Genomic DNA, 26048 nt, shown 5'->3' with positions numbered 1-26048 from the left:
AGATCTGCCTGTTCTACCTGCCTCCTCTTCGTGGAATCATGTGGTGTTTGTCCTCTGGTGGATGGCTTATTTCATTTAGCGTAATGTTCTCGGGTTCATCTGAGCTGTAGTGTGTGGCAGAACTCCATTCCCTCTTATGGCTGAATCACAGCTCACTGTATGGAGATAGCTCACGTTTTGTTTGTCCACGCACCTGTCGAGGGACCCCGGGGCTCTTCACCCCTCTGGCTGCTGCTGAGAACATGGGTGTGCGAGCATCTCTCTGAGTCCCTGCTTTCACTTTGGGGAACGTGCCTGGGTGTGGAACTCCTGGACCATATGGTAAGTCTGTGTTTGATTTTTTTTGATGATCCATCAAACTGTGTTGTTCAGCGGCTGCGCTGTTTAAGTGGCCGGCAGCAGCCTGGGAGTTCCAGTTTCTCCACATCCTGCTCAACACTTGTTTGCTTTGCTTTGCCCCCCTTTTTTTTTTTTTGGTGCTGGATGGTTCTAGTCATCCTAGTAGGTATGAAGCTAGTACTGTGTTGTGGTTTTGATCTGCATTTTCCTGGGCCGATGACATCGAGCATCTTTACGTGTACTTGTTGGCCATTTTCTTTTACAAATATGTATAAATATTTAAATGCAAGATGTACATGAATACATATGCACTGCTTAAATATTTACCATGGTTCTTGTTTCCGTGAGGATGAGCATCTTTGTTTATTGTCTGTTTTATTTCTCTCTTCAGAGATGACCAGACCTCTAACACAGATTATAACAAATGTATTACATTGTTTTGAACCCGGCGCTCAGATTTTTTACATAAACCCAATCACTCTCTACCCGATTCTGTAGCCTTTTTTCCTTGCTGTCTTAAACATTTTCTGTGTCTTTACTTTTCAGATCTTCATTCTTTTTAAAAGCTAAGCCGTATGTCACAGTATGGATCTACCATCCTTCATAGCTTTTATCCATTGGAGGAGCATGCACGTTTTTCCAGGCTTTCTTGTTATTATGAGGCATGCTGCAGTGACTGCCTTGTTCATGCATATCTCCTTGCCCAAGAGAATAGCCACTTGTAAGTTTGTAAAGATACTGACAAATTCCGCCAAAGAGGCCCCGCTGGTTTATATTCTACCAAGCATCTGTGAAAGTTGTGCTTTCCCGTGCCCTCAACAGTGCTAGCAATGACCAGATTCCACTTTTCTTAAATCGGTTTGTTTAAAAATTATAACACCTTTTGATTTGCACATCCCTCATGACTGGCTTCTTGGCCATTTGGCCATTTGTATGTATTTTTCTGTAAATTGCCTACTCCTGTCCTGAGCCCATTTTTTTGTCGAGTTGTTTATCTTTTCTTTATTGATTTGTAGGAGCTGTTTATTTGGCACGGACCATAACTCTTTGTTAAATTTGTTCCACATTTTTCTTCTAAACTGTAGTTAGTCTTTCACCCTTATTTCTGGTGGTTTATTATCATAAAGGCAGTAAAAAGTTTCATGTAATCAAAACTATGTCTGTTCCCTTACGGTTTCTGGGTTTTGTGCTTTATTTCTCTCCCTTGAGATTGTAAACACCTCTTCCTTTATCTTCTTCCAGGGCTGTTACTGTTTTGTGTTCTACATTCAGACATTATTTTATCTGATTTTGGGGAGGTATGCAGTATGAGGTAGGGATCTGAACTGTCCCTGATGTGCCCCCCCACCCCTCCACCGTAAGTGGATAGGGAATTTTCCCAACACCATGACGGAACAGCCCATTCTATCCGCATTCATCTAAAATACCACTCACTGTTTCGTGTGCGGTGTTCACAGATGGCGTGGCTGCATATCCTGGCACCTTCTGCTCTGCTCCGTGGACCTGTGGCTGTTTGTCTGTACCAGTATGCTGTTTTAACTTCTGTAGCATCATAGCGTATTTAGAAACTGAGTGTACCACTCCCCCTTCATTGTTGTCTTCAAAAAATTGTGTCCACTGTTCTTGTACCTTTATTGTTTTTTTTTTTTTAAGATTTTATTTATTTATTTGACAGAGACAGTGAGAGAGGGAACACAAGAAGGGGGAGTGGGAGAGGAAGAAGCAGGCTTTCTGCTGAGCAGGGAGCCCAATGTGGGACTCGATCCCAGGACCCTGCGATCATGACCTGAGCCGAAGGCAGACACTTAACGACTGAGCCACCCAGGCGCCCCATTGTACCTTTATTCTTTTGTGATAAACTTCAGAGTCAGCCTATCAGGTTCCATCCTTTGATCTCTTGATCCAGAGACAGTAAATGGCCACATTCAACAGGTGTCAGAGGGCTGGACTTCAGAAGTGGTCTCCGACAAGCAAGCTGGCCTCTGGCTGTGGAAGTGAATTCATCTTCCACCACGAAGGAGCTGGTCTTCGTATTTCTGCTGCTTCTTGCATATGGAGTGCTTTAGAGGGGACATTTGTGCTGGATTGCCCACCGCGCTCCTGTTCTCGGGCTCACACCAGTGTCTGCTCGGGAGCCGAGCTCTAATGCAACTACTTCCAGTGTTAGCCTGAAGGCAGATATAATTACTGCGTAAATTACTGCTCCCCTCCCCTAGTTCATTCCAGAACAAAATGTGAGTAACTTTAATTTCTTACCTGGCTTGCACCCCTTTATTAGCCCAATGGGGAGGTGGTACTTGCCTAGCAGAAGTCTTAGGGAATTGCTCAGTCGGGCATTAAAAGCCGCCCGAGCGCATGGCCCTGGCCAGAACATGTCAGCCAGGTGGTTGGGTGCCTTTCAGACTGTCCACTCGCGATAGCTACCACCCTGGAGTTGGCCCTGAGAGGAGCAGGCCTTCTCCTCCGTGGGAGCCGAAGTGATGCCCGCACTGCAAGATGTGTTTCAGAGTCACATGTGTTCTCTGGTTGCTTTTTTGGGGGAAGGCCATTTCTTTCTCCAGAACATTCTCAGTTCCAAAAAGAGACCGATGGCAATGTGCACCGTCTTCGCACACCCCGACCCCCCCCCCCCCCCCAGGATTCCTCCCACTGAGGCTGGAGCGCGGGGCCAACCCCAACGCCCGTTCTTCCTCTGCTCTGCTCTGCAGGCCGGGTCTCCATTCCCTCCTGCACATTGGAAAGCCCAGGTGCTCCTCCTTTCCTTCCCCCGCCCCCCACTTCTCCGGCACTGAGGCCTCACCTGTCGGCCCCCACAGTACTCACCCTTGGAGTGGGAGACTACACCAGCTTCCAGCAGGTCTCCCGGAATCGCTCCCTGCCCGTTTACCTGTCACTCTGGCCACATTAAGTTTTCCAAAACTAGTTTAATCATCTCCTTCCCCTTCTCAGAAAATGACACGATTTTCCCAGTGTCTGAAGTTGGAACTTTTTGGCCTGGTATTCCGTGCGGCCCCGGGCTGGCTTTAGCCCTCTCCTGTGCTCCCTGTTATGAGTGCTTATCCACACAGATCTGTCTCCGCGTAGTCCTCCCAGCCAGAGAGGGCCTTGGGGACAGAGGCTGCCTTCATGCTTGTGCTTCCACCTGCTGTCTGGCATGCCGTAGATGCTCCGTAGCTGTCTTGAGAATTCCCAAGGCCTCCTCTGTCCAGGGAGCAAATCTTACCCATCCTTACCCACTCTGGCCCCTAGATCTACAGCGTGGTAAGCTCCCACCCCCATCCTGGTATCCAGTGCTGCGTTCCCTGGATTATAGAACACCTGTCCTACATAACAGAAGGCTTGTGGGGCCAAGTGTGGGACCCACTCCACCAATAGAAACCCACATTCCTGAGGTATGGACTCTGAGAGGGCCTGCTACAGATAAAGCTGTTTTACTTCAAGAAACCCAGTGCATCCTGGACACACTTCACCATGGAGTCCCGGGTCCATGAAATACCTACCTGCTGTGGGGGGTGGTTCGTGCTGGCTGTCACCGTGTCACCTGTGTTTGCACAGAGTTCTCCTTTCCCACGGGCCAGCGCCGTATTGGCTCACGAGGGCCACAAGGCTGGATCCCCAGCCCTGCCCGGGAGCAGCCCCGGCACAGAGAACTTGTGTGGGCACCGCCCGCCTGAGAGGAGTGTGGGCCCGGTCATCTCGGTGCCAGCTGTGGCCCCAGCTTTGCCTCTCCCCGCAGAGCAGGTGAGCACCTGGCCTTGCGTGTGTTGAGCAGGACAGCCCTGAAGCATGTCCCCCTTTGCCGCCCCCCCTGACCTGCTGGGCTGGGTACAGAGTGCCACGTCCCCGGGGAGGACGCGGTGTGGGCCATCTGCAGCCCGGGGAGGTCTCTGCCCCTGTTGCCCCCCGGGTGACCTCAGCAGAGGGAGTGGAATGGCCCACTGAGGCTCTCCTCGTTTTCATGTCATCCCCACCTTCTTCCTGGAGGGGTTTGAGCCGCCAGCCATGGAGCGTGCGGGCGATGGCTCAAAATGAAGGAGCAGAACAAAGAGCAGTTTTCATCCATTGGGCTACCGTTTCTTTTTTTAAAAGATTTTATTTATTTATTTGACAGAGACACAGCAAGAGAGGGAACGGGAGAGGGGGAAGCAGGCTTCCCACGGAGCAGGGAGCCCGATGTGGGGCTCGATCCCAGGGCCCTGGGACCATGACCTGAGCTGAAGGCAGATGCTTAACGACTGAGCCACCCAGGTGCCCTGGGCTACCGTTTCTAGTCTCTAAAACATTTTCCCTTTGTTTGGAAAGATGTACCCTTTCAAGGAAAGGGCCTTTATTAAGTATTAACCTTTTCTGCGTATTGATTCGGCCTGCAGGTGGCCCGGGGCAGCTGGCTCGAGCTCTGTAAGGCCCACCAGCAGCACGGGGGCCCGAAGCAGGCTGGGGTTCCCTTTGCCCTCACAGGGGGGGTCTTCATTCAGCGCCTCCGTGGCCCCTTGGGCCATGGACCTGGGCTGGGAGTAACTGATTTGGAGGGTGAAGTAGAATCATTCCAGGATCCAGGCAGGTGTGGCCACGAGGGGGGCGCTGGGCCCCGGCAGCCCCCTTGCTCTGCTCCATCTGGGAGGATCCAGAAAGACCTGTTCAGAAACCCTCCCCCTGCCCCACCACCCTAAAGCATTCCTCCAGCCAGACTCCTGCAGCCCTGTGTGGCCCAGGTCTTGAGACCTCTCTCCAGAGCAGGGCCTTCCCGGGGCCCCACCCCCGTCAGGATGGAATGTGACCGGAGGTGGGACTCCATCACACAAGCCCAGGGATCCCTTTGGGGTACCGCCTGAACGTGGGCCTGCGAGACGGGGTTCCCAGGGTCTCCAGGCGCGTCGTCACTGATCTCTCACCACGGTAAGGGTGTACGGTCTCTCCTGGAGGGCTGGGATCTGGGCACGGGGGAGGTGCGGGGTTTTCCTGAACTTCAGTAGCTGGGTCAGCAGAAGCAGGAGGGGATGTAGAGTTAGGAACGCACTCCCATCCACGGTCAGTGAGGTCCTCACTGTCAAAAGTGACAGGGGACACGTTTGGTTAGTGTCCCCCTTCCGCTCCTTGTGGGTGTGAAGAAGACAGGTGGGCCCCGTTTCTTCTCGCCCACCTGTAGTACCAAAGGTCAGCTGGGTCACCGGTGATTTCTCGGGAAGTTCACCCCACTGTAGCCCACTAAGCATGGTATGTGTTTGCATCCCGCAGCTGCCCCCACTCCGGTGCTGGCCCCCCCAGCAGAGTCACTGTCTTGGGTACCCCCGGACTGAGGACATGCTGCACCCCAGCCTCCTTCCCTGCCGACTCCCCCAGGTTCACTGTGAACGGCTGAGGGGGCTGCTAGAGGAATCCGAGCCCGGAGCCCAGGGGCCTCCTCCACCTGTTCTGGCCCTGCCCACGTTCCTGGCTCCGCTCGCAGCTCTGCGGCCTTGGGCAAGTGAGTTAACTCCTCTGGGCCTCAGTTTCCTCACGTGTCGGGGTAATCGTTGCCCGAGGAGGCAACGAGGCTGCAGAGTGCTTAGCGCGGGGCTGGCTCCCGGTGAGTGCTCAATAATTATTAGCTATTAGGGTTATTATTACAATCATTAATTGTTATTCTCTGGGGAGAGGGCCCTCAGGGGATTCTGGAGTCAGGTTCAACTCCAGCTCAGTGGTGACTTGGCTGAAACCATCTTAGCTCAGAGTCGTCAGAAGCTGGAGTGCTGAGTTGCGTTAATGGCCATATTGAGCCTGATTTCTCTGTACTGAATTTGCTTCCTTGCCGAGATGAAGCCTGGCAGGGGTGGGCTCTGGAAGCCCCGGGCCTGGGGGGAGCAGGGGCACATGTCCATGGGGGGCGGGGATGCTTCCTGGGCCTTTGCTCTGTCAGAGGTGTGGCCAGGGGTGCTTTGGGCTTCGTTCCTTCATCTGGAGGCCTCCCCCGATCGATGTGTAGGGTGTTATCAACACACCCCTTACCTGTCCCTCCTCAGAGGAAATTGTTAGGGAGCCTGCTTTCTTCTCTCCCTCTTGCCCGTCTTCTGACAGCCCCCCGGGCTGGGGCAGGGCGTCCTCTGCGGCGGATCGGCCGCCTGGCTGGCCAGCAGTCGTCTCTGGTCCTCTTGTGTCTGTTGGCCCTCCTGCCCCATCAGTTTCCCACTGAAGGCAGAGGAGGGAGCCCGGGCACCGAGTCTTCCCCCTCAGGTGAGCTCCCTGCTCCATCCAGCTTTCCTGCCCTGGGATGTGGACGGTCAGGGCCTTTGTCCCAGGTGGCCGACGGGGCCCTGTGCCCAGAGAGGCTGCTTTCCAGCCCGTGTGCCAGACCGGCTCTCCCATTGCCACCTCCGTCTCTTCCACAGCCTGCAGGAGGGGCGCAGACCCTGCAGCCCTGAGCTCCCTGAGCTCCCGGCCCTTCCCCTGCACCTGCCCTCTGGCCACGAGCCCAGGTGGGACCTGCCCATCTCTTCCTCAGTCTAGGCTGGCTTTCCTGACTTCCTGTTGCCTCTAGCCCGAGAGTAATTTGAGCCTCTGGCAGGTGCTCCTGTGTGCCTGGCCCAGAACTAGGCCCCTGGGACAGGATGAACACAGGCAGGCAGCGGCTCTGTCCTCATGGCCAGCCCAGGCCAGGCCGGGAATAGAACGCTCTGACCCTCGGTCAGCGGTGACTGCACTTTAGGTGAGGCCGGGAAGGGAGGGCAGCCCTCCACCCCGTGCCACCTGGACCTCGGCTTCGTCTGGTCTCTCCCCCTGGGGAGAGCATGGCGGCCTCTCTGCTTGGCGGGCCATTCTTCTCCTGCTTCGACCTTCACACCAGCCCTGGAGGCAGGGAGGCTGGCCACATCTCCGTGGTCACCGAAGAGCCTCAGAGTGCTGACCTAGGTTTGGAGAGTGAGCCAGTTGAGTGGCAGGCACTCCCTCCCCCGCCCCCGGCACTCACTGCTCAGTGTGCAACAGGAATGTTAGGCCCTGTCACGAGGGAGACGTGTAGCTCCACGCTTAGCGCCCAGTGGTCCCTATGCGGGGGCCCTCGTGGAGTGTGGATTCACACTCCTGGGTTGCTGTGTGGTTCTAATGCTTGGCATGTCCATACCCCCTTCCTACACATGGGAACGTTGAATCTGAGGAGAACCTGGACGCTGTACAGGGTTGTGCTGGGATGATGGTTGGGGGTGGGGCGGCTGGGGTAGGAGCCGCAGAGATGAGCAGGAGGGGCTGCTGACCCACCTGCCTGACCTGGCTCCCCCTCCAAAGCAGCAGTCTTCTGGGATCTGCTGTCTCGCCTGAGAAGGAGCAGGCTGCAGGTGCCCCTCTCTGTTCCGTTTCTTCTCCCTGGGGATGGAAGGATTGTCCTGGAACACAGGACCCGGATATGTGGTCAGGTGGCGGGAGGCCACTGTCCCTAGGGGGCAGAGGCTGAGGGACGGGGCTTCCTCCTTGGCGTGTGGTAGGTTCACCGCAGTGTCTTGGGGGCTGAATGCTGCTCCTTTGTCTCTCTGACCCTTCTGCAGAGAGATCTTGGAGTCATTCAATTGCCCCATTAGGCAGAATGAATGAATTTCAAGTACTTTGGTAAGAACCTGCACTATTTGTTCTCCTGTGTTGCTGAGTAGTGGAGGGTGACTTTGGGCAGGTTACCCAGCCCCCTCGTGCCTCAGTTCCCTGGTCCGCATACCCGCATACCAAAAGAGCTCCCCTAGGGCTTCTCCAAACCCTAATTCCAAACCCTAAAGAAGCCTGAACCCTAATTTTGGGCTTCTCCACATTCTCATGAACCTCCAGACCCGATGCTTAGCTTGTTCCCGGGATAATCAGAGCTGGTCTTCAGTGCTGAGCGTTATAGGCAGCCCCCAGACCTGCATAAGATATTCGGGACCGAGAAGATCCAGCTCTTGAAGGCATGTTAGCGTTCAGAGAGGCTTCAGTGGGGACCAAGAGGCAAGAGGTTAAAGCAGACCACGGTGAGGATGGTTTCTGTCTGTCCGCTTCTCTCTGCCTGGAACAGAGGTGTCGCGAGCCTGAGGTCTTTTGTTTGGCTCCTGGCCGCAGCCTCGAGGCCTCAGCACCCAGCAGCTGCTTTTTTCAGGAACAGTAGATCATTTGAAAGCAGAGCCTCCCAGTTTTGCCCCATAAAAAGGAGATTTTGCAGAGTGATGGTAAATTTGGCACGCCTTTATTATTATTTTTTTTTTTTGCACCACTTAAAGAAAATAAAAGCTGGTACAAAGGTATGTTTGTTTCTGAAATGCGTTTCCTTTCCCAGATGTTCTTTTCTGCCAATTCCAAAATGCATTCTGAGCTCAGTTCTCATTTCCTCTCTGCCGAGCAGAACAATGAGATCTCTGTGACCACACGGGGGAAAGCGCCGTCTTCCTCGCCAGTGGACCTTGGGGGGAGGGCTGCAGTGGTCCCACCTTCTCCCACTTCAGTGGAAACGACCCGTTGGTGCCAGCCCGGTTAGAGACCCCCGCTGACTGTTGCGGGTTTGGCAGCCCGCGTGCCCGTGGTGGGAACTTGCAGGGTGGGGGCTTAGAGGCACCAGGCGGTCTGCACCTTTGTTCCTGAATCTTGAGTTTGCTGTGTGGCCTTGCACTAAATTCTTGTATGTGCATTGCATTTGTGCACCCTGGGGCGTGGGACTATCTGTGCTCCCTGGAGCTGATCTGGCCCCTTCTTTCTTGGATCCAACACTGGTCCCTGGCCAAAGGGCAGGTATCCAGGACACAGTGCAGATGCCAAGTTGGCCGGAGAGCCAGATAGAACTGGGTGGGCATCACCAGAGTCAGCAGGGCCTCAGGCCTTCCTCAGCTGGCTGGCCTGACCCTTTTTCACTTGAGACGGGTGGTACGTGTGCTCCTTGGGAGCTGTGAACCACACACCTGCCCGTGCTCACACATAATACACACATGCGTGCTCCCACGTGCAGTACCCTTAGAACCTTCTCGGTTGATTTCCAAGGACTGTAAAGAGGCCCATAAAAGCTTGCACTTAGGATGGTTTTGATACTGGTCTCCATTAAGAATGTTTTCTACGGGGTGTGCATTTTTAGTTGGGGTGTGCATTTCATGAAATCCTTACTTTTTGGTCAATGCATCCTGCCTTAGAACACCCACGATACAACTATCTAGACTTAATAAAAATAGCTGGTAGTTACTGCACGTTTATAGTGTATCAGGCAGGTTCTAAGGGATGTTCAGCGACTCATTTCATCCTTGCAGCTGCTCTGGGGACTGGGTGCCCGTTATATAGATAAGCAGACTAAGGTTAGGAGAGCCTGCAAAACTTGCTTGGGGTCACGCAGGGACTAAAATTGACAGGCTGAGGCCCCACTGCCTACCCCTTAATTGCTTTTTGAATTATAAAAGTGTTTTCTTTCATCTATAAAGGAAATAGGCTGCAGAGCCCCCAGTGCATTTAAATAAGTGGCTTTCATTATTGGGGGGGGAGGACACCGAGGCCAGAGGGCTCTCCTGGGTGGCCCCACCTTCTGTACGAACCTGAGCTGCCACCTGGTGCCTATTTGCATGGGGCTTCCAGGACACCGGGTGGAAGCTACTGCCTTCCTCCCCCTTGCTGGAATGGGCCAGCGGCGTCAGCCCCCCAGGGCCCCTGAGTTAGTCTCTGCCATGGCCTTGGGCCACTTCCGGGAGTGGGGAGCTGTTGAACCGAAATGGTATGTAATCAGAATGCTATATTTTGTCGAAAATAAGAATGTTAGTAACGGGCTGGTTTCTGGCAAGTCAAACTGGGACTCTGAAATACATATTTTTCCCTGCTCTGCCCTAAACCTTCTAATTAGTGAAAAACGCACATTTGCAAACATCAATCAAATGTCGTATTTCCGGGGCGCCTGGGTGGCTCAGGCATTAAGCGCCTGCCTTCGGCTCAGGTCATGATCCCAGGGTCCTGGGATCGAGCCCCGCATCGGGCTCCCTGCTCCTCAGGGAAGCCTGCTTCTCCCTCTCCCGCTCCCCCTGCTTGTGTTCCCTCTCTCGCTGTGTCTCTCTCTGTCAAATAAATAAATAAAATCTTAAAAAAAAAAATGTCGTATTTCCTATAAACTTGTCCTAGGTATCACTGAGTTGGTAACATTCCATGAGGGCTAAATTAGGGCTTGCAGAGTGCGTGTGTGCATGTGTGTGCGAGAGAGCACAAGGGAGTGGGAGGGACACACTGGGGTGCCTGTTGGTGAGCCCTGGCGCCCGTTTCCTTCCCTAGCAGGCGCTTGGGCCTCTGCTTCCGGCCCCCTCACCTGTCAGCACCTGCTGGGTCACTGCAGCAAAATGGATATATTCACCCAATTCAAACATAGTTGGTAGCGGAAATGGCTTCAGGGAGAAGCACTTTCCCTCACAGGGAAATCTCTGTGGTGTTTGTAACCAGACCCTGACATCCACCACCAATGGGCTCCGTTAAGGGACTCTGTTTTGGACAGGGCGATTTGTTTCTGGTAACCGGCCCTGGTGTGGGCTGGGTCCTCCCTCACTGGCATTGGGACCGGCTCTGGGCCCCCCCGCCATGCGCTTCTCTGGCCGGGTCCACGGACGTGATCTTGGGGTCGCAGTCAGTTGGGGTCATTTCCGGTTCTGTGCTGTGTTGGCGGGTAGGATGCTTTCTTGCCCGTGTGGACCAGTGTCCTGGAGCTTGTCGGGTCATTTGTATCTGGGGTGATTTGTTGCATATCATTTCCCAGTAACCAGATGGAGAAAGCCTCTTTGTTAGGACTGACATCCTCCTGGTCGGAAGACCATGTGGCCCCAGAGAGCCCCCAGCCTTGGACACCAGTCTTCCTGTCCACGAAAAGGGGAGGAGGTGGCTGGGGGGTGGGAAGTGAGTGTGCCGAGCTGGAGATGGCCGGCATTCCAGGATCTGCCTCTGCCCAGTGTCTGTTGATGTGTCCTGTTCAGTTTTGCTTTTGTGTTTCCCGTTTCACTTCACCTTCAGGCCAGTATTTTTTTTTTTTTAAAGATTTTATTTATTTATTTGACAGAGAGAGACAGCAAGAGAGAGAACACAAGCAGGGGGAGTGGGAGAGGGAGAAGCAGGCTTCCCGCGGAGCAGGGAGCCCGATGTGGGGCTTGATCCCAGGACCCTGGGATCATGACCTGAGCCGAAGGCAGACGCTTAACTACTGAGCCACCCAGGTGCCCCTTCAGGCCAGTATTTTTAAAAATGTGTCCCCTAGGTCAAAACTGCACGGTGCTCTTTCATCAGATATACTTGGGAAATCCTGGGTATAGGACATGAACTAGGTTTCCTCACTGCGGGATTTTTCAGAGCCTTTAAAACGGCAATTACATGCTAGACTATGTCCCCCTCTCCCTAGGCTCACTTTACAGGTTGGGGAAAAAGGGTGGTTACTGGTGTGTGAGTTGGGTTGTGCCCAGAGTGACATGGGACATCCCCGGCACTCTTCTTTCCTGTCACCCTCGCTTTGGTGTGGCTTCTTCACACTTGTCACCCCTGGGAAGTCTCACTCTGCTGACTGTATGGAGTCTAGCTTTGTGTCTGAGTCCAAGGTCAGAGTAAGCTCCTACCCACTCCCGTCAAGAGATTCGGTGAGATTTGTCAAGTTTGACATTCTTTGAGATTGCTTGTTGGTTGCTTTTGGGATTTGTCCCCTCAAATAGACTTGGATGAGGAGTGGCATGGTGGGAGGTAGTGGAGGAAATAGCCAGCTTAAGATCAGGGGCTCCACCCCTTGCCCCCCCCCCCCCCCATTGTATGCTGTGTGGCCTCAGATAGCTGCTGGAGGGATTCGTCATCTTCAAAAAAAAAAAAAAAGAGAGAGAGAGAGAAATAGATAAAATTGCTGCTCCATCAGGCCCGGGGGCCGGGGGGGGGGTGTTTTGAGATTGAGTTGGGTTAAGGTAGAGGGTGGTGAGTGCGCAGTAGGCCCACAGCAGATGCCAGTTCCTTCCTCTGCCCATCCCTCTGCAGGTTGGGCTGGGGGCTGGGCGCTGGGGAGCCGGCGTCCCGGCGTCCATTGAGAAGGGGTTTCTGGGATTTGCAAGGTGTGAGGCTTGCTGACCATCTGACAGTTATCCCTGGAACGTGTCCTGGGTTGGGGGTGAGCCTATGCTGGGTGGGAATTAGGGCCACACAGTCACCCCTGGAAGGGGCCCATGTCACTTGGGCCAGGGTTGGGACCCTTAGACTGGCCCCTGGGGGCATTGGGCTACCCCGACTGCTACTCAGGGGTCCCTCTGGAAGGCCCTCGGTGGGTCTGTGCCAGGTCCTGGGCCTTTGCTTGTCTCCCAGGACTTTGCGGAGTAGCAGAGCCCAGGTACAGCCCCCCTCATGCAGGAGGACAGCGGGGACCCCCCCAGCCCATCTCCCTGTTTAATGAAAATCCTCTTTAAGGGCTTCCTCTAAGCTTCTTTGTGCTCTAAGGTGTCTGAAACTTTATTTTCTTTGTATCTTTTGCAACTGATTTCTTCTTTCCTGCCCCACCCCCCAAACCTGCCCCTGTCGTTTCCTGTCTCCCTGCTTCCCTGACCTTTGAAATGTGGTCCCTGCTCAGGAAACTTGCCTGGGCCTCAGGGTTAATTACCCTGTGTGTGTGTGTGTGTGTGTGTGCGCGCACGGGTTAGGAAACCTAGCATGGCAGCTAGGGAACAGCAGAAATGGGGCGACCAAGCTGGAGGAAGAGGGCTGGCTCTGAGCGGCACCATGAGCCCAGGCTGGAGAGCCTGTTGTTGGAGGAGCAGGTGGGGAGACACCAGGAGCCCAGCAGGTGCAAGGCAAGCCTGAGGGCCTGGCACCAACCCGCGTGGCTGGGCTGGGACAGGGGAGGTAGGATGGGAGGTGGTGGCCTTGCTTCTGCAGCCAGTGATGTGCATAGACCTCAGGAAAGCGGCTTGATGAATGTCCACAGCTGCCGTCATAGTCCAGGTCAAGAGTAGAACTTCTAGTGTTCCAGAAGATTCCTCGAGCTGCTTTCTAGCTTTCCCTTGCCCGCCTTGTCCCAGGAGGCACCACTCAAGTTTTGTCTGTTCTGAACTCCCCACCCTTGTGGTTGTAATAAAGCTCTTTCTTTGTATCACAAGCAGCCTTGGTTTGGAAGTAGATAAGCAGTCCTTCGTAATGGGTTATTGTCTTAAGCCAGCCTTGGCTATATCTGCTCTGGATTGGAAGCAAAATAGATTTATTTATTATTTTTGTGCAAACGTCAGCTTTCGTGCAAATGTCAGCATACCTGATCGATGGCTGGGTCATTATTGGGATAGCGCCTGGAACGGGAACGGCGGAAGGAGGGCCCTCTGCCAGAAGCCCCACGTGCCGGGGCCAGCCTCCAAGGCATGCGTCCCCTTGGGCAGCTGGGCCCTGCTCTGCATGGGCCCATGGGTGGCACCGGCCATCCCTGCCCCGAGGAGGTGGGGCGAGCTGGGTGGTCTCACGGAGGACCCCACTTTCACCTGGGCCGGGTGTGGGACCAGGAAGGGCTCGTGGGGGTGGGAATGGCTAGAGGCATGGTGGGTGGTAGGGAATGGGGTCTCCTTGGTCTACTTTGGGGGGAGTGGGGGCCTGCGGGGAGCCTGGTGGGCTGGGACCAGGTAGGAGGTGGGAGAGGCGTTTGGGCAGATCCCTGGCTGAGTGGGTCCAGAGTGAATAGATGGGTGGGGCAGGCTTTGGGGGCTCTGACAGGGCAGGCTTTGGGGGAGCTGGGGGAGCAGAGTCTTCCTGGGGCTTTGGGAGAGGTTATCGAGGGTTCCGCTTGGGCTCAGCCTGTTCAGGCCGACAAGTTTGAGTTTGCTGAGCTTTCCATAAAAGGCAGAACATCTGTTCAGTTAGAGGAAACCCAACATTTATTATTGTTGTAAATGTCAAGTCTCCCCTTTAGAATCTAGTTCAGGAACTGCAGAATGTGTCACGGAGGGGAACCTATCGTAGTTGGGTGGAAGGCCCCAGATGGCGGGTGAAACTCTGTTTTCTGGGATCGTGGTCACCCCGGCGCGAGGGGTTGCACGTGGGGCCTCTGTGCCCCAGGGACAGGGTGCCTCCCTTGCGCTGGGCGCCAGGGCAGAGGCGTGGGGTGGGAAGGTTCCCGGCTTTGAGGAACTGCCCACATAAAAGGGAGTTCGGGCATTTGATATGACCGTCATCGAGAAGTTGCCATGAGAAGCTGCAGTGGGATTTTGCTGAGATCACCGCCCCTGGTAGAGCCACAGACATTTCCTGCCATTTTAACATCCTTGCATTCCATGCTCCGCAGACAAGTGCAGCCTCCTTGTACTTGGAGGTGAGGGACTGAACTTCTCTGAGCACAGAGCTGGGGAGACTTGTTCACTTGCACTTTGGGGGACCGCACCGATTTCTCCTTGATCGCTGTCATTTTAGCCAGATCAGCGCCTCTCATGCATTTCCCCTAGAACTTTCCTGCCCCGGGGGGGGGGCGGGGGGGGAAGAGGCTTGCACAGCTCCTTAAACATGCCCCCACCCCAGCCCGAGTGCCTTTGAGGTATGCTTTATCTTAACATTGAAGAGAATTCTGCAGTTTCTCTCTGTTCAAGTCATGCTCCTTTTTTTTTTTTAAATGATGGTTTGAACTTTATCTGAGGTACCTAGGATTATATCTAAGTAATAATATATAAGACTGTTGGGAAAAAATAATACGATTTTATAGAAGGACCCTAAACAAGATTTAAATAAACGTTCACGGATAGGAAGACACTATCCTAGAGATGTCACTTTCCCCCACATTGATCTGTGGATTTAGCACAACTCCAGTGCCCTTCCTTCCCCAGGGCACAGATGCTGGCCCCTGGCACGTGAGGAAACGGGGTGGTGACGGAGGTGCTGGTGGTGACATGGCCTGGGCACCCGGCCTCCGAGAAGCGGGGAGGGCTGCGGTGAGTGGTGGTGGGCGGCAGAGGCTGGGAGTGGCGGGGAAGTAGTTATATTGAGCAAATAAGTAAATGGATCGATGGTCACAAACGCCGGGTGTCCACTTCGGAGAAGCTGCTGACCAGCCCAGCAAGGGGAAAGATTAGAAAGCACCCCGGGAAGCGTGTAAAGTTGCGAGGACTGCTGTGCACTGCTGGATTTTTACCACGTGCACGCGCGCGTGAACACACACACACACACAGAAGGAGACACAGAAATAGTTCTAGGTGTACGCATATACACACGACTGTCGACTCTCCTTACCTGTAGTCGTGTGTTCTGGAAAGTTGCCGCAGACATGAATCAGTGGAGGCGGGGAAAGGCAGGGTTGGCTTCCCGGGAGCCTCTGGTCACACAGCTGCTGTCTTGTGTTTCCCACGTGCTTTTGTTGAAAGACACCTTATTTCGCGTGCACTGCTGAGTCGTGAGCCCTGAACGCAAGGCCAGCAGGGCTGTGAGTCGCGCCTGAAGGAAGCTCCTCTGGCGCGTGTTGGTCTGTGAGGCGTGCAGGCCACACGGCACTCCAGCCTGGGGACCGTTTTTAACGGTGACCCCCACCGCCGACAAGCACAGAAATATGAACAACACGGCGCTCACGAGGCCACAGAAAGGACACTGGCTTGCGGTGTGAGAGCGGAGACCCGAAGGCAGAGCGTCGCCTCCATCTCTCCTGGTGGGACATGCAGGTTGGGTGACAGTTCTCTCGCCTCTGCATGCGTGTGTCCGGGGACGGTCACAAACGCTCCACCGGTGACCTGGGGGCTGTAAATGAAACTTAGTGGGCCAACTCAGACATGGGGTGTGTATGGATAATGGGGGTGGCGTACGCTCGTGTTTTCAGGCTCTGTCTCCTGACAGCCCTGGAGACAGTGACGTCCCAGTGGCAGCGAGCCCCGCCGGTGGCCAGGGCCGGGCTGCCGAAGCTCACTCTCCCTGGGGAGGAACCAGAGCTTGTCACAGGAGAGGCCAGTGCGGGGCTGAGGGAGGGACAGGGTCACCAGTGCCTGGAGCGTATTATTGGCCAGAAAGTAAAGAAATCCTCGGGGGGCAGCGGGGAGGTGCCAAGAGGACACCGGAGCCAGCACGAAGGGAATCTCGCTGTCCGAATGTAGGGAGGTATGGACATCAGAGTAAACGGGAATATTGGATCGTAACCCGTTTAATGAGCTAGGAATAGGTGAGTCTACACTGGCTCAGATAAATGAATACGTAGCACATTGCACGTTGCTTTAACGACGGCCCAACATTTAAAAACAGAACCCCGAATGCAGGCTACACCTGTAGTTCCAAGTCCTTCTTCTCAGTAGCTTGTGATACCCTGTGACGTTACTACGCCATCCGTTTTGGTCTGTGCTGATGTGTTAAAATACATATCACATAAAATTTACTGTCTTCACCACGGAGAAGCGTCCAGCCCCGTGGCATGGAGTACATTCACGAAGTTGTGCAAGCATCCCCTCCACCCACCTCCCCTCCCACGGTGACGTCGATATGCTCCCGAAGCCAGGCTTTTGCTCCCAGACAGCAGCGCGATAAGCATCCTTGTTTGTCTTTCTGTCCTGCCGGCTACGCTGTACCTTTTTGCCTTTTCGTTTTGAGAACCCTTTAAGATTCCATAAAACATCCCAGCAGAGACTGTGGAACTCTGGGAGCCGGTTGTAAAGTGTGTAGGGGGGTGTAGAGGGCCCGAGACAGCCAGGACGTGCTGAGGAGGAATCAGGAGGGGCTGGCTGTGCCAGGTGTGGGGGCACGCGGTTCTGGTTTGGGGCCGGACAGGTAGACGAGAGCAGGGGGAAGGCAGAAGTGGACCCAGGCATAGCTGGAGGTCTGGCATGAGCAGGAGAGGCGTGGCGGCTCCCGCCCCCGGGGATGGGGTGTGCCGGAGGGTAGTATCCATACCGGGTTTGAGAAACTGCTAGAAGGCATGCGGAGCTCTTAGATGTTGGGTAAGTTGCTTATAAGCCATCCTGAGTAAAATTACCTTGAGTGCATGGATGGATCTTGGTATTGAGCCTGGGCACGCTCGGCATTCACAAAGTCTTATTCGTCCTTCCAGGCTCTGGTCTCCCTTCCTCCAGGAAGCCTGCCAGGTCCAGCCGAAGGTTCATTCTCCTTCAGGCTCCAGAAACCTCCCATCTGTGGCACTGACTGGCCATTTCTGCTTGTTTAGGTTAACTGTGTGTGTGCAGCGTGTGTCCTGCCCAGCTAAATTTTAGGCTCCTTGAATGTGACCCCACGTAGTCTTCCTTCCCTCGAGGGCTGGTGTGGGGCGAAGGGTCACTCCTGGCTGATAAGCCACAGCTTGTGTCCGGGCCTCACTTGCTCTGGTGAGCACTGTAACGCTTGGTGAGTAACAGTAGGGCATGTACTAGAAGCATTGCCTCTTTGGTGCGGAATCAGAGGATTGGGTTACCTTGAGTTGGGTTGTATTTAGTGTAACCATGTGAACGGTGTAAAATGCGGCCTATTGGAATGGAAAGCCAGACATCTGCTATGAATTCTATATATAAATACTGGATATGCTTACATGGGGTAGAGTGGGATGGCTCGGGCTGGATTTTCAGACTCCTGATCCTACTGCAGTGGGGAAATGGATCACGGGTCCTGGCCCCCAAGGGAGGAGGGAGAAGGAGCTGGCTTTTGTCCGACGCTGATTGGCCGAGGGGGGCTGGGAACATCAGACCGCCTGCAGACAGGTGGGAGGACCTGCTCCCGGGCCCCTAACGGGGAGGTATGGAGAACCCGCAGGACTCTTTGGGGTGTCCTGAGGGTCGTGGCAAGAAGGGGCCGTGGAAATCCAGGGCCACAGAGAGGGTAATCTGTGCCTGGTTAAACCAAGGAAGAATGTCCCAGGGGGATTTAGTCTGCTCGGGGCGCGGGGGTGCCTTTTAAGAGTAGATCTCATTTCCTGCCTCTAAAGTTTTGCCCCAAATCTCACGGCGAGAGGCCAGGTCCCGAGAGGCCAGGTCCCCTGGGTCCGAGTCCGGGCACATTCCTTTGGAGCAGAGCTGGCCCAGGGCTGGATGGAGGAAATAATTACTACCCCACCCCGGCTGCTGTCTACTGAACATTTCAGATGCGCTGCTTCTGGGCCGAGCCCTTGGATGAATTGCCCTGGTCAAGCCTCACAGTCTCCAAAGTGGAGGTAACGGCGATCACCCCCATTTCAGACCAGACGTCGTGGTCCGAGAGGGCTGGGTCTGAGCGGTCGCCCCGAGCTGGCTCCGGGGCTCACACCCTGTCTGTTGGCCCTTCTCATATATGGTCCTGAAAAATATATTGGCACAGATAACTTCGTAGCAACATAAATGGAATTCAGGGCGAAAACGTGACAAGTGTATGTACCCGGAGACCCGACAAGGTCATCTTCCCCAGTGTCCTTTTGAGTCTTCGGCGCGTCAGCATTGACTGTCCAAGTACAAATTGGAGTTTAGTTAGGTTGGTGGGTGTGTTTCGACCCAACATGCTATCGTGCACGTTCTCTGATGTCACTGCAACCGCTTTCTTATTACTTTTGTGGATGTGATTTTACACCGGGAGAGCAGTCTGGTTACCCCTGACTTTGGAGAAGTTTTGTTCGTTTTTTGTTACAAATAAGACTGCAGCAAATACTGCGACCAGGATGTTCCCTAGGATGATTTCCTGCCAGGGAGAGGGTTTACATGTTTTCATGGTCCTTAATACCGGTTGCCACTGTGATTTCCGAAAGGGTTTTCCTGGCACCCGTGGCCACGAGGTGACAGCCTGGTTTTTCATGGTGACCTGTGTGGGTTCCGGAGCTGGGAAGTGGCTGGGCCCAGCGGCTCCCACTCCCACTGAGCCCAGAAGTTCAGGCCGTGAGTCAACAAATCCTCCCTGGGTGGAGTGACCTGGGGCAGGTCAAGGTCCCTTTCCCAGAGCTGCAGTTACCTCAGCTGAGACCCCTGACCCGCGGGGGGCTGCGAGATGAGAGGGGCTTGGGCCTGTGGGCACGCTGCCTGGCAGGGAAGGAGTACATAGGACCAGCGTCTGCTCCGCCCACATGGTTCACCCCAGGACCTTTGCATGGGCTATTCCCTCTGCTGGTGACACCTTCCCTTCCACCCTCCCTCACCCCTTCACGTCTGCCTGATTGTCACTTTCTCAGGGGGACTGTCCTGACCATCTTACCTGAAATGACAGCCCCCACTCCCAGACCCCTTACCCTGCTCTGTTTTTCCAAACCATAGCATTGATGTTTCAAGGTACTAACTTGGCCTATCTATTGTATTTATTGCTTATTGTCCGTCTCCCCGTTGCAATATGGGCACGAAGGTGGGTTCCTCGTGTCCCAGAGGGTGCTACACAGCCGTCTGTCCCCACTCTCCTGGCTGGCTCTGTCCTGCTCTCAGTGCAGAGCACCACCCGTCTGTCCTGCTGTCCTGAGAGCTTCCTCGCCTTTCTGCTCTGCTCTCGTCTCTTCCATCTGGCCCTGCTCCCACCACATCCCCATGGCAGGCTGGCTCCTGTCCGTCCTGTCCCCAGCGTCTTTCCAGCCATGTCTCCCAGTGGGAAGGCCCTGTTGGCCAGGGTTGCCTAGGCCCTGAGCAGGCCACCGGGAGAGTGGGTGCTGCCTGTGTCAGCTGGGGAAGCCCCCCTCGCTGTGAGTTCCCGGGGGACTGGGGTGAGGCTGGTGCCTCTGGGGACTCGGGAGTGGAGCGTGCCATGCTTTCTAAACATCCTGGAAGCAGGAACTGCTCCTCCTGGAAAGAGCCTGCCTGCTGGGGCCATGCCTGCCCGGGCTGCAAGGAAGCTTGCCTGCCACCCACCCACCCACCCATCCCTGGCTCTCCAGGGTGGCTCCCCTCCCCAGGAGTCTCACTTTGGGAAAAGCACAAGAAATTGAAAAACACCTCCCCCCCCCCATCTGTGGCCTTTGAAGGGTGCACCTGAACTGCCCAGAGTGTAAACCTTGGTGAAAATGTGGTCTTTCCAGTTTGGGGAGAAAGTACAGAGCAGAGCTAGGATTTTTTGTGCCTGGGGCAGCTTCCAGGAGCTCCTTCCTCCCCCCCCCCCATCTCCCCAGCCCAGGCACCTCAGCTGTAGGGTTGGGTGTTTTGGGTTTCTGGCTGACACCGGGGCTGGCGACTCCCCCCACCCGCCCCCCCACCCCATACCTCCTCCATAGCGCCTCCCCTCCCGGCTAGAGAGCAGCTGATTGGAGACTGCTTGTCTGTGGGGCCGTTCACCTGATGATGCTCACAGCTGGCACGTCTCCCCTGCAGCCCCTCACCTGTCGTCACCAGCCAACACTTGAATACCTGTGGCCACAGGGAGCTTGCTCCCTCCTGAGACAGATGCTAACTTATAGAACGAGAAGTCAGCAGCTTCCCCCTGCTTGCTTTAGCAAGGGGTCGTCTGGCCAGAGCTGGGTCTTCCTTGGTAGGGGGATGTCATGGGGCCTTGGTGACAGCACCGTGTGTGCACCTGTGTGGGTCTGTGTCTGGGGAGAGGATCAGTTTATCAGAGAGCATTGTGGTCCTCAGAAGGTGAAGAACCATAGTGTGGAATTTCGACTCCACGTGCCCGGGCAGGTCATGCCTTGGCTGGATGAGTGGGGACGAGCCAGGGGACCTGGCCGCAGGGAACCTCAGGCGCCTGGGCACCGTAAACCTCGCGGGCAGGACGGGATTCCTGGTAATCATTGCTCTGGGTGGCCAGGAACAGCACGGTGATGATGAATGGGAATGTGCTCCAGGCTTGCCACGTCACCCGGGTGTGCTGTGGGGTCTTTGTTGGCCATGGCTTTGCCCGCCTCTTCACTCTGTCCTCCAGATCCCACATACAACCCTGTTTGCAGTGAAGGCCCTCCTGCCTCTGGTCCTCGTGGATTCTTCCTCCTCGGAAGGTTCTGGACTCTCCGTCGTCCTGAGCATCGTTCCCTTCCCCCACTGCGCTCTATGGCTGGCCGGCACCTAAGTCTCAGATGGCACCAACTGCTGGCCAGGCCGCTGGTGGTGGATGTCCCTCTTTACCCCCTGGAGCCTCTTACTGGGGGTGGGGACCTACACCCTTCTGGACTGTCCCCGTTTTCCTTCCCACCTCCCACAGGGCAGAGGTAATGCACCTTCTTAAAGTTGGGGTGCCGGAGGCTGGGTGGGGCGGGTGAACCGTATGTGTGTAGAGCAGCTGGGTGCTGGCCCTGGGCAGGGCCAGGAGCGTTCTTAGGCAGGTGGAGCCTCGGCATGTTGGGAGCGATTCCCGTAAGAAGCTGGGAAAACGGGAACAGTTCCATTTCTTAATGGTTAAAAACTTTTTAGTGAAGTAAGTATACACAGAAAAGTAATGCATTTTTACAAACCAAATACACCCCTGCAACCAGCACATGAACAGTGGTCCAAAGCGCAGAGGGCTTTGGAGCTCTGTTGAACTTGGCTGCGCAGGCAAGTCTTGTCTTACCCTTCCATGAGGTGGGCGCGTTGTCCTCCACAGCCCAGGCCCGTGCACGGGGTCCCCAGGACGCTTAGAGGGGAGCCCGCACGGCTCTGCGTACGTGTGTGAGCTGCAGAGAGCAGTCGGCCTGTGACGATGAATGTTCTTTACCGTCTGTCTGCATCTGCTTGGGGCAGGGAGGGGTCAGATCCGGGGACAGACGTCCTTTGTGGCCGTCTCCTCCTTGCGGGAGGTCAGGATGCCCAGCTCAGATGTAGCTGCACCACCCCCGTTTGATCTTTACGGGCGACCCTCTCCGCCTCCTGACGTCGTGATGCCTGTGATGGTGGTCCCGACCTCGTGTCCCCGAGTCCTGCAGGGGCATGGCCAAGGTTGGAGCCTGGCACTCATTGTGGCGGCCTGACCTTGGCCGCCGCGGCACAGGGCGCCGTCAAAGGGGTTTGAGCTGGGGCGCCTGGGTGGCTCAGTTGGTTAAGCGACTGCCTTCGGCTCAGGTCATGATCCTGGAGTCCCGGGATCGAGTCCCGCATCAGGCTCCCTGCTCAGCAGGGGGTCTGCTTCTCCCTCTGACCCTCCCCACCTCATGCTTTCTCTCTCTCTCAAATAAATAAATAAAATCTTTAAAAAAAAAAAAAGGGGGTTTGAGCTGAGGGGATGGCATTCCAGAGTGGGAAGCCGAGGCCACAGTCCCAGGAAGGGGCCTGAGCTGGGACAGCAGGTCTGGGAACTGAGGGAATCCTGAGGCTCTGCTGCACCCGGGCTTTGCGGCCCGGCCGCGACTGGGCCCTCACACCCCCTTCTCTTGCATCAGGCTGATGTGACTTCTCTGCAGCTCCTCGAGTTGCCGTGTGGCGTGGCCGTGGCAGGAAGGGTCACCTGGGCCCCGGGGGCGCTGGACGGCAGCCCGCCGTGACTCCAGTGACAGCGGCCCTGTTGGCTCCTTGGAGAGCTCCGCGAGTGGCGGGCTGGCCCGGGCCTGCCGAGGCACCTGCCTGCCCGCACCCGGGGGAGCCGAGGGAAGGAGCGGAGGGGCCGGGGTGCGGCCGGGTGGGGGCCAGGAGTGCGCGGGGCCCGCAGCCCCCTGTGCCGGGCCCCCTCCTCACCTTTCGCTTCCACCCCCGCAGCCTCGCCGCTCCTGCTGTTCGCCAACCGTCGGGACGTGCGGCTGGTGGACGCCGGCGGAGTCAAGCTGGAGTCCACCATCGTGGTCAGCGGCCTGGAGGACGCGGCCGCGGTGGACTTCCAGTTCTCCAAGGGAGCCGTGTACTGGACGGACGTGAGTGAGGAGGCCATCAAGCAGACCTACCTGAACCAGACGGGGGTCGCCGTGCAGAACGTGGTCATCTCCGGCCTGGTGTCACCCGACGGCCTGGCCTGCGACTGGGTTGGCAAAAAGCTGTACTGGACGGACTCGGAGACCAACCGCATTGAGGTTGCCAACCTCAATGGGACGTCCCGGAAGGTCCTCTTCTGGCAGGACCTCGACCAGCCGCGGGCCATTGCCTTGGACCCCGCGCACGGGTAAACCCAGCTGCCTTCCTCCTTGGCGGGGGGTGGGGGGGTCGTGGTTTCCGTCTTGAATTGAGCCCAAGCAGCTTTGTCAGAGAAAACCTGGCCATCTTAAAAGGAGTTCACCTTTCAGGACCTGTTGTTGAGAATTATTTCCCCGTGATAGACTGTAGTTACGTTTCTTTTTGACACCTGCTGCATCCAGGGCACTGGAGGTGAAACACGAGGTATCTCTGTTGTGTGCGTGACGGTGTCCGAGGAGTGTGGTTGCTCCAGCAGGTTGGATCTGTACCTTTCACACCTTTCTAACCGCATTCGCCGAGAACGGTATAGAAGGTGGTCCTTGTCCGGAAGTAGAACTGGCCAGGGGGATTGTTTGGCCTCTTCCGGAAGCCCTCTGCTCTCCTCTGCTCCCCGGTCTGGCCAAGCTCACTGTGACCCATGAAGGCTCAGGGCCCAGCCCTGAGGCCCAGGTGGGATCGTGCGAGTGGCAGTGAAGCTAAGAACATCCTTGGATTTGAAGGCTGGGAGGGCGGGATCATGGGGAGGTACCTGAGTGTCACAGCCCGGCCTGGCCAGGCCCATTCTAGACTTTTCCCAGTGGGAGCTGTTTGCTCAGTCACCCCCCCGCCCTCGGTCCCCTCCTCCCACAGCCTGGGAGGGACACAGCCTTACCTGGGCAGCAGGTGCCTGCCTATCCGCTGGCGGCAGCCGACCCACGGCTGTGTGCGTCCAGTTCTCTGCTGGTTCGGTGGTCAGAGGTGCATGGCTCCCTGACATCTTGAACAGAAACACAGTGGGACCCCTGGGTTCTGGTCCTGATGCCGCCCACTTGCTCTTGTCCCTGCGGTGCCTTCTCTGCCCGGTCAGCCCGCCCCAGGATGGGTGGAGCAGGGGCCGGGAGGTGGAGGCCTGTCCTGCCGAGGCTGGTGTTTGGGGGAGCAGGCTGGGTGAAGGGGTGCTGTGGTGGCCGAGTAACCCACCTTATGGCGTGCTGACTTAGAAAATGCGCCCTTCTGGCTCTGGTCTCCACCACGTGCACACACGAGGTCAGGGATGATCTGGGATTTACGGCCCTGGCGTCTGACTCTCTGGAGTCAGGCTAGACAAGCCTGGTGCTTCCACCACCGGGGGAGCACCCCGGCCCCAGCATCCTGGGGGGCCAAGCCTGACAGTGACTTCCCACCCTTAGGCCCCTCTTGCCCCCCTTCCAAGCAGGCTGAGCGGCCCCGGGCCAGGCTGACCTTCCAGGATGTTCCCCATTTTACACCTCTCCCATACTGCGGGCCGAGTCTCCCTGGCTAAGAGGGGACATTGTCAGTGATGGGAGAGGCTGAGGGGTGCCGCCTCGAGGCCCTTGTGATGCACCGGAGGGAGAACACCATAGTATGGTGTGTCCAACAGGGATATGTGCCACAGAGGAGATTAACGCCAGGCCCGAGGACAGAGGGGGTGAGGCAAGGTAGGTCAGGAGACTAAGAACATCTGTTGGTGACATTTGAGCAGAGCCCTGGAGTAGATGAGAGGGAGAGCCATGTGGCCATCCAGGGGACAAACATTCCAGGCATTGTAAGTGGCCAGTGCAAAGGCCCTGGGGTAGGAGGAGGCTCGGCCTGTTGGAGGGGCTGTAGTGGAGTGAGGGGGAGAGTGGAGGACACAGAGCAAGGGGAAGGGTAGGTCCTATTTAGAGTGGAGGAGTCGCTGGGTCTGACTCATCAGCAAAGGGGTCCCTCTAGCCGTTGGAGTGAGGGTGGACTTTGGGGTGGGAGCGGGGTGCTCATTAGCGGCTATCACCATGATCTGGTGATAGAAGGTGAAGGCTTGGATCAGGAAGCTAGTGGGCCATGAGTGAGAAGTGGCCAGATTTGGGATCTGTTTTGAAGGCAGAATCACACAGGTTTGCTGGTTCTTTGCACGTGGGTTAGAGAGAAAGGCAAGGAGCAAGGGTTGCATACTGCTGCTCTGTGCCTCAGTGACCCCATCTGTACAGGGTGAGACCGTGTCCCGTGTCCTGCAGAAAACACCAAGAACAGTTAGCAGCTTCAGTAAGTCTTAGTTGTTGTTACCTAAAAATGCCCCTCCCTCACCACCCCAAATAGAGTCTCCATGTCCGTGCACAGTGTTCTCTTTTTTCTTCCTCATGACCTCTCGCTGTCTCGGTTGGGAGGTGCTTGTGCTCAGCTGGGAGGTGCTTGGTGCCTGGTTGGGAGCTTGGTGGGGAGGTGCTCGGCACTTGGTAGGGGGTGCTTGGTGCTTGGTAGTAGATAACTTGGTGGGGAAGTGCTTGGTGCTTGGTGGGGAGCAGTCTTCTCCATGTTCATGTCCAGGCTGCCCTTGCCTGCACCATCACTGGGAGCCGGTCAGTCTCTAGCTCTGGCTTTTCTTATTAAATGTTTGAAATCCTTTCTGATCTTGCCTCTGAATTCTCTCCAACACCCCCACCCCCTGGGGCAAAGTTGACTTTGGTGCTGATGCCTTGGGAAGGACTTCTGAGCTGGCCTTTCCCCCACCCTTGCCCCGTGGTGAAGGTTTGAGATGCCCGTTCTGTCCCCTTAGGCACCATGCTGCCCAGGAGGGGAGGACTCTGGGCCAGTACCCAGATGCCACTCTTGCCGAATACAAGTTGGGGCTGAGTCCTGGGGGCAGGACCGCTGTCCTGAGACTGGGGACAGTGGGTCATGCGCTCTGTCCTGGCCACAAGCACGAGGTTGCAGGAGCAGCAATGCCCCTTCCTGGTCCCGTTGGAGTCTCTGCCACGTCCTTGTGCCCTCCTGTGACACGGTCCCCGTGTTAGAGGAGGGGACCCCCGGACCTCATCAGGAAGGAAGATTCTCAGGCCATCTCAGTGTGCACACGACCGGGAGCCCACAACCAGGAGGGCCCGTGGTCCCGAGGCTGGG

At 55.9% G+C, this 26048-nt stretch overlaps 1 protein-coding gene across 3 annotated transcripts in view; it reads left to right on the top strand.

Moving 5' to 3' along the window:
- The window catches only part of LRP5 (LDL receptor related protein 5), a 99234-nt gene that overhangs the window by 5603 nt on the left and 67583 nt on the right, over window positions 1-26048 (top strand). For 2 of the 3 annotated variants that reach the window (XM_064576070.1, XM_064576069.1), the window contains exon 2: window positions 22764-23160. The exons of the other annotated variant lie outside the window; for it this stretch is intronic. In XM_064576070.1, coding sequence (XP_064432140.1) covers window positions 22764-23160 — 397 coding nt within the window. The remainder of the gene's footprint in view (window positions 1-22763; window positions 23161-26048) is intronic. 3 annotated transcript variants of the gene reach the window in all.

This window comes from Mirounga angustirostris, unplaced genomic scaffold (assembly GCF_029215605.1).
Source record: "Mirounga angustirostris isolate CCGP_5_RB_7025 unplaced genomic scaffold, mMirAng1.0.hap1 SCAF_13, whole genome shotgun sequence".
NCBI classification, from domain to species: domain Eukaryota; kingdom Metazoa; phylum Chordata; class Mammalia; order Carnivora; family Phocidae; genus Mirounga; species Mirounga angustirostris.
Note: the sequence above shows the minus strand (reverse complement) of the source record. Positions and strands in the feature narration are given on the sequence as shown.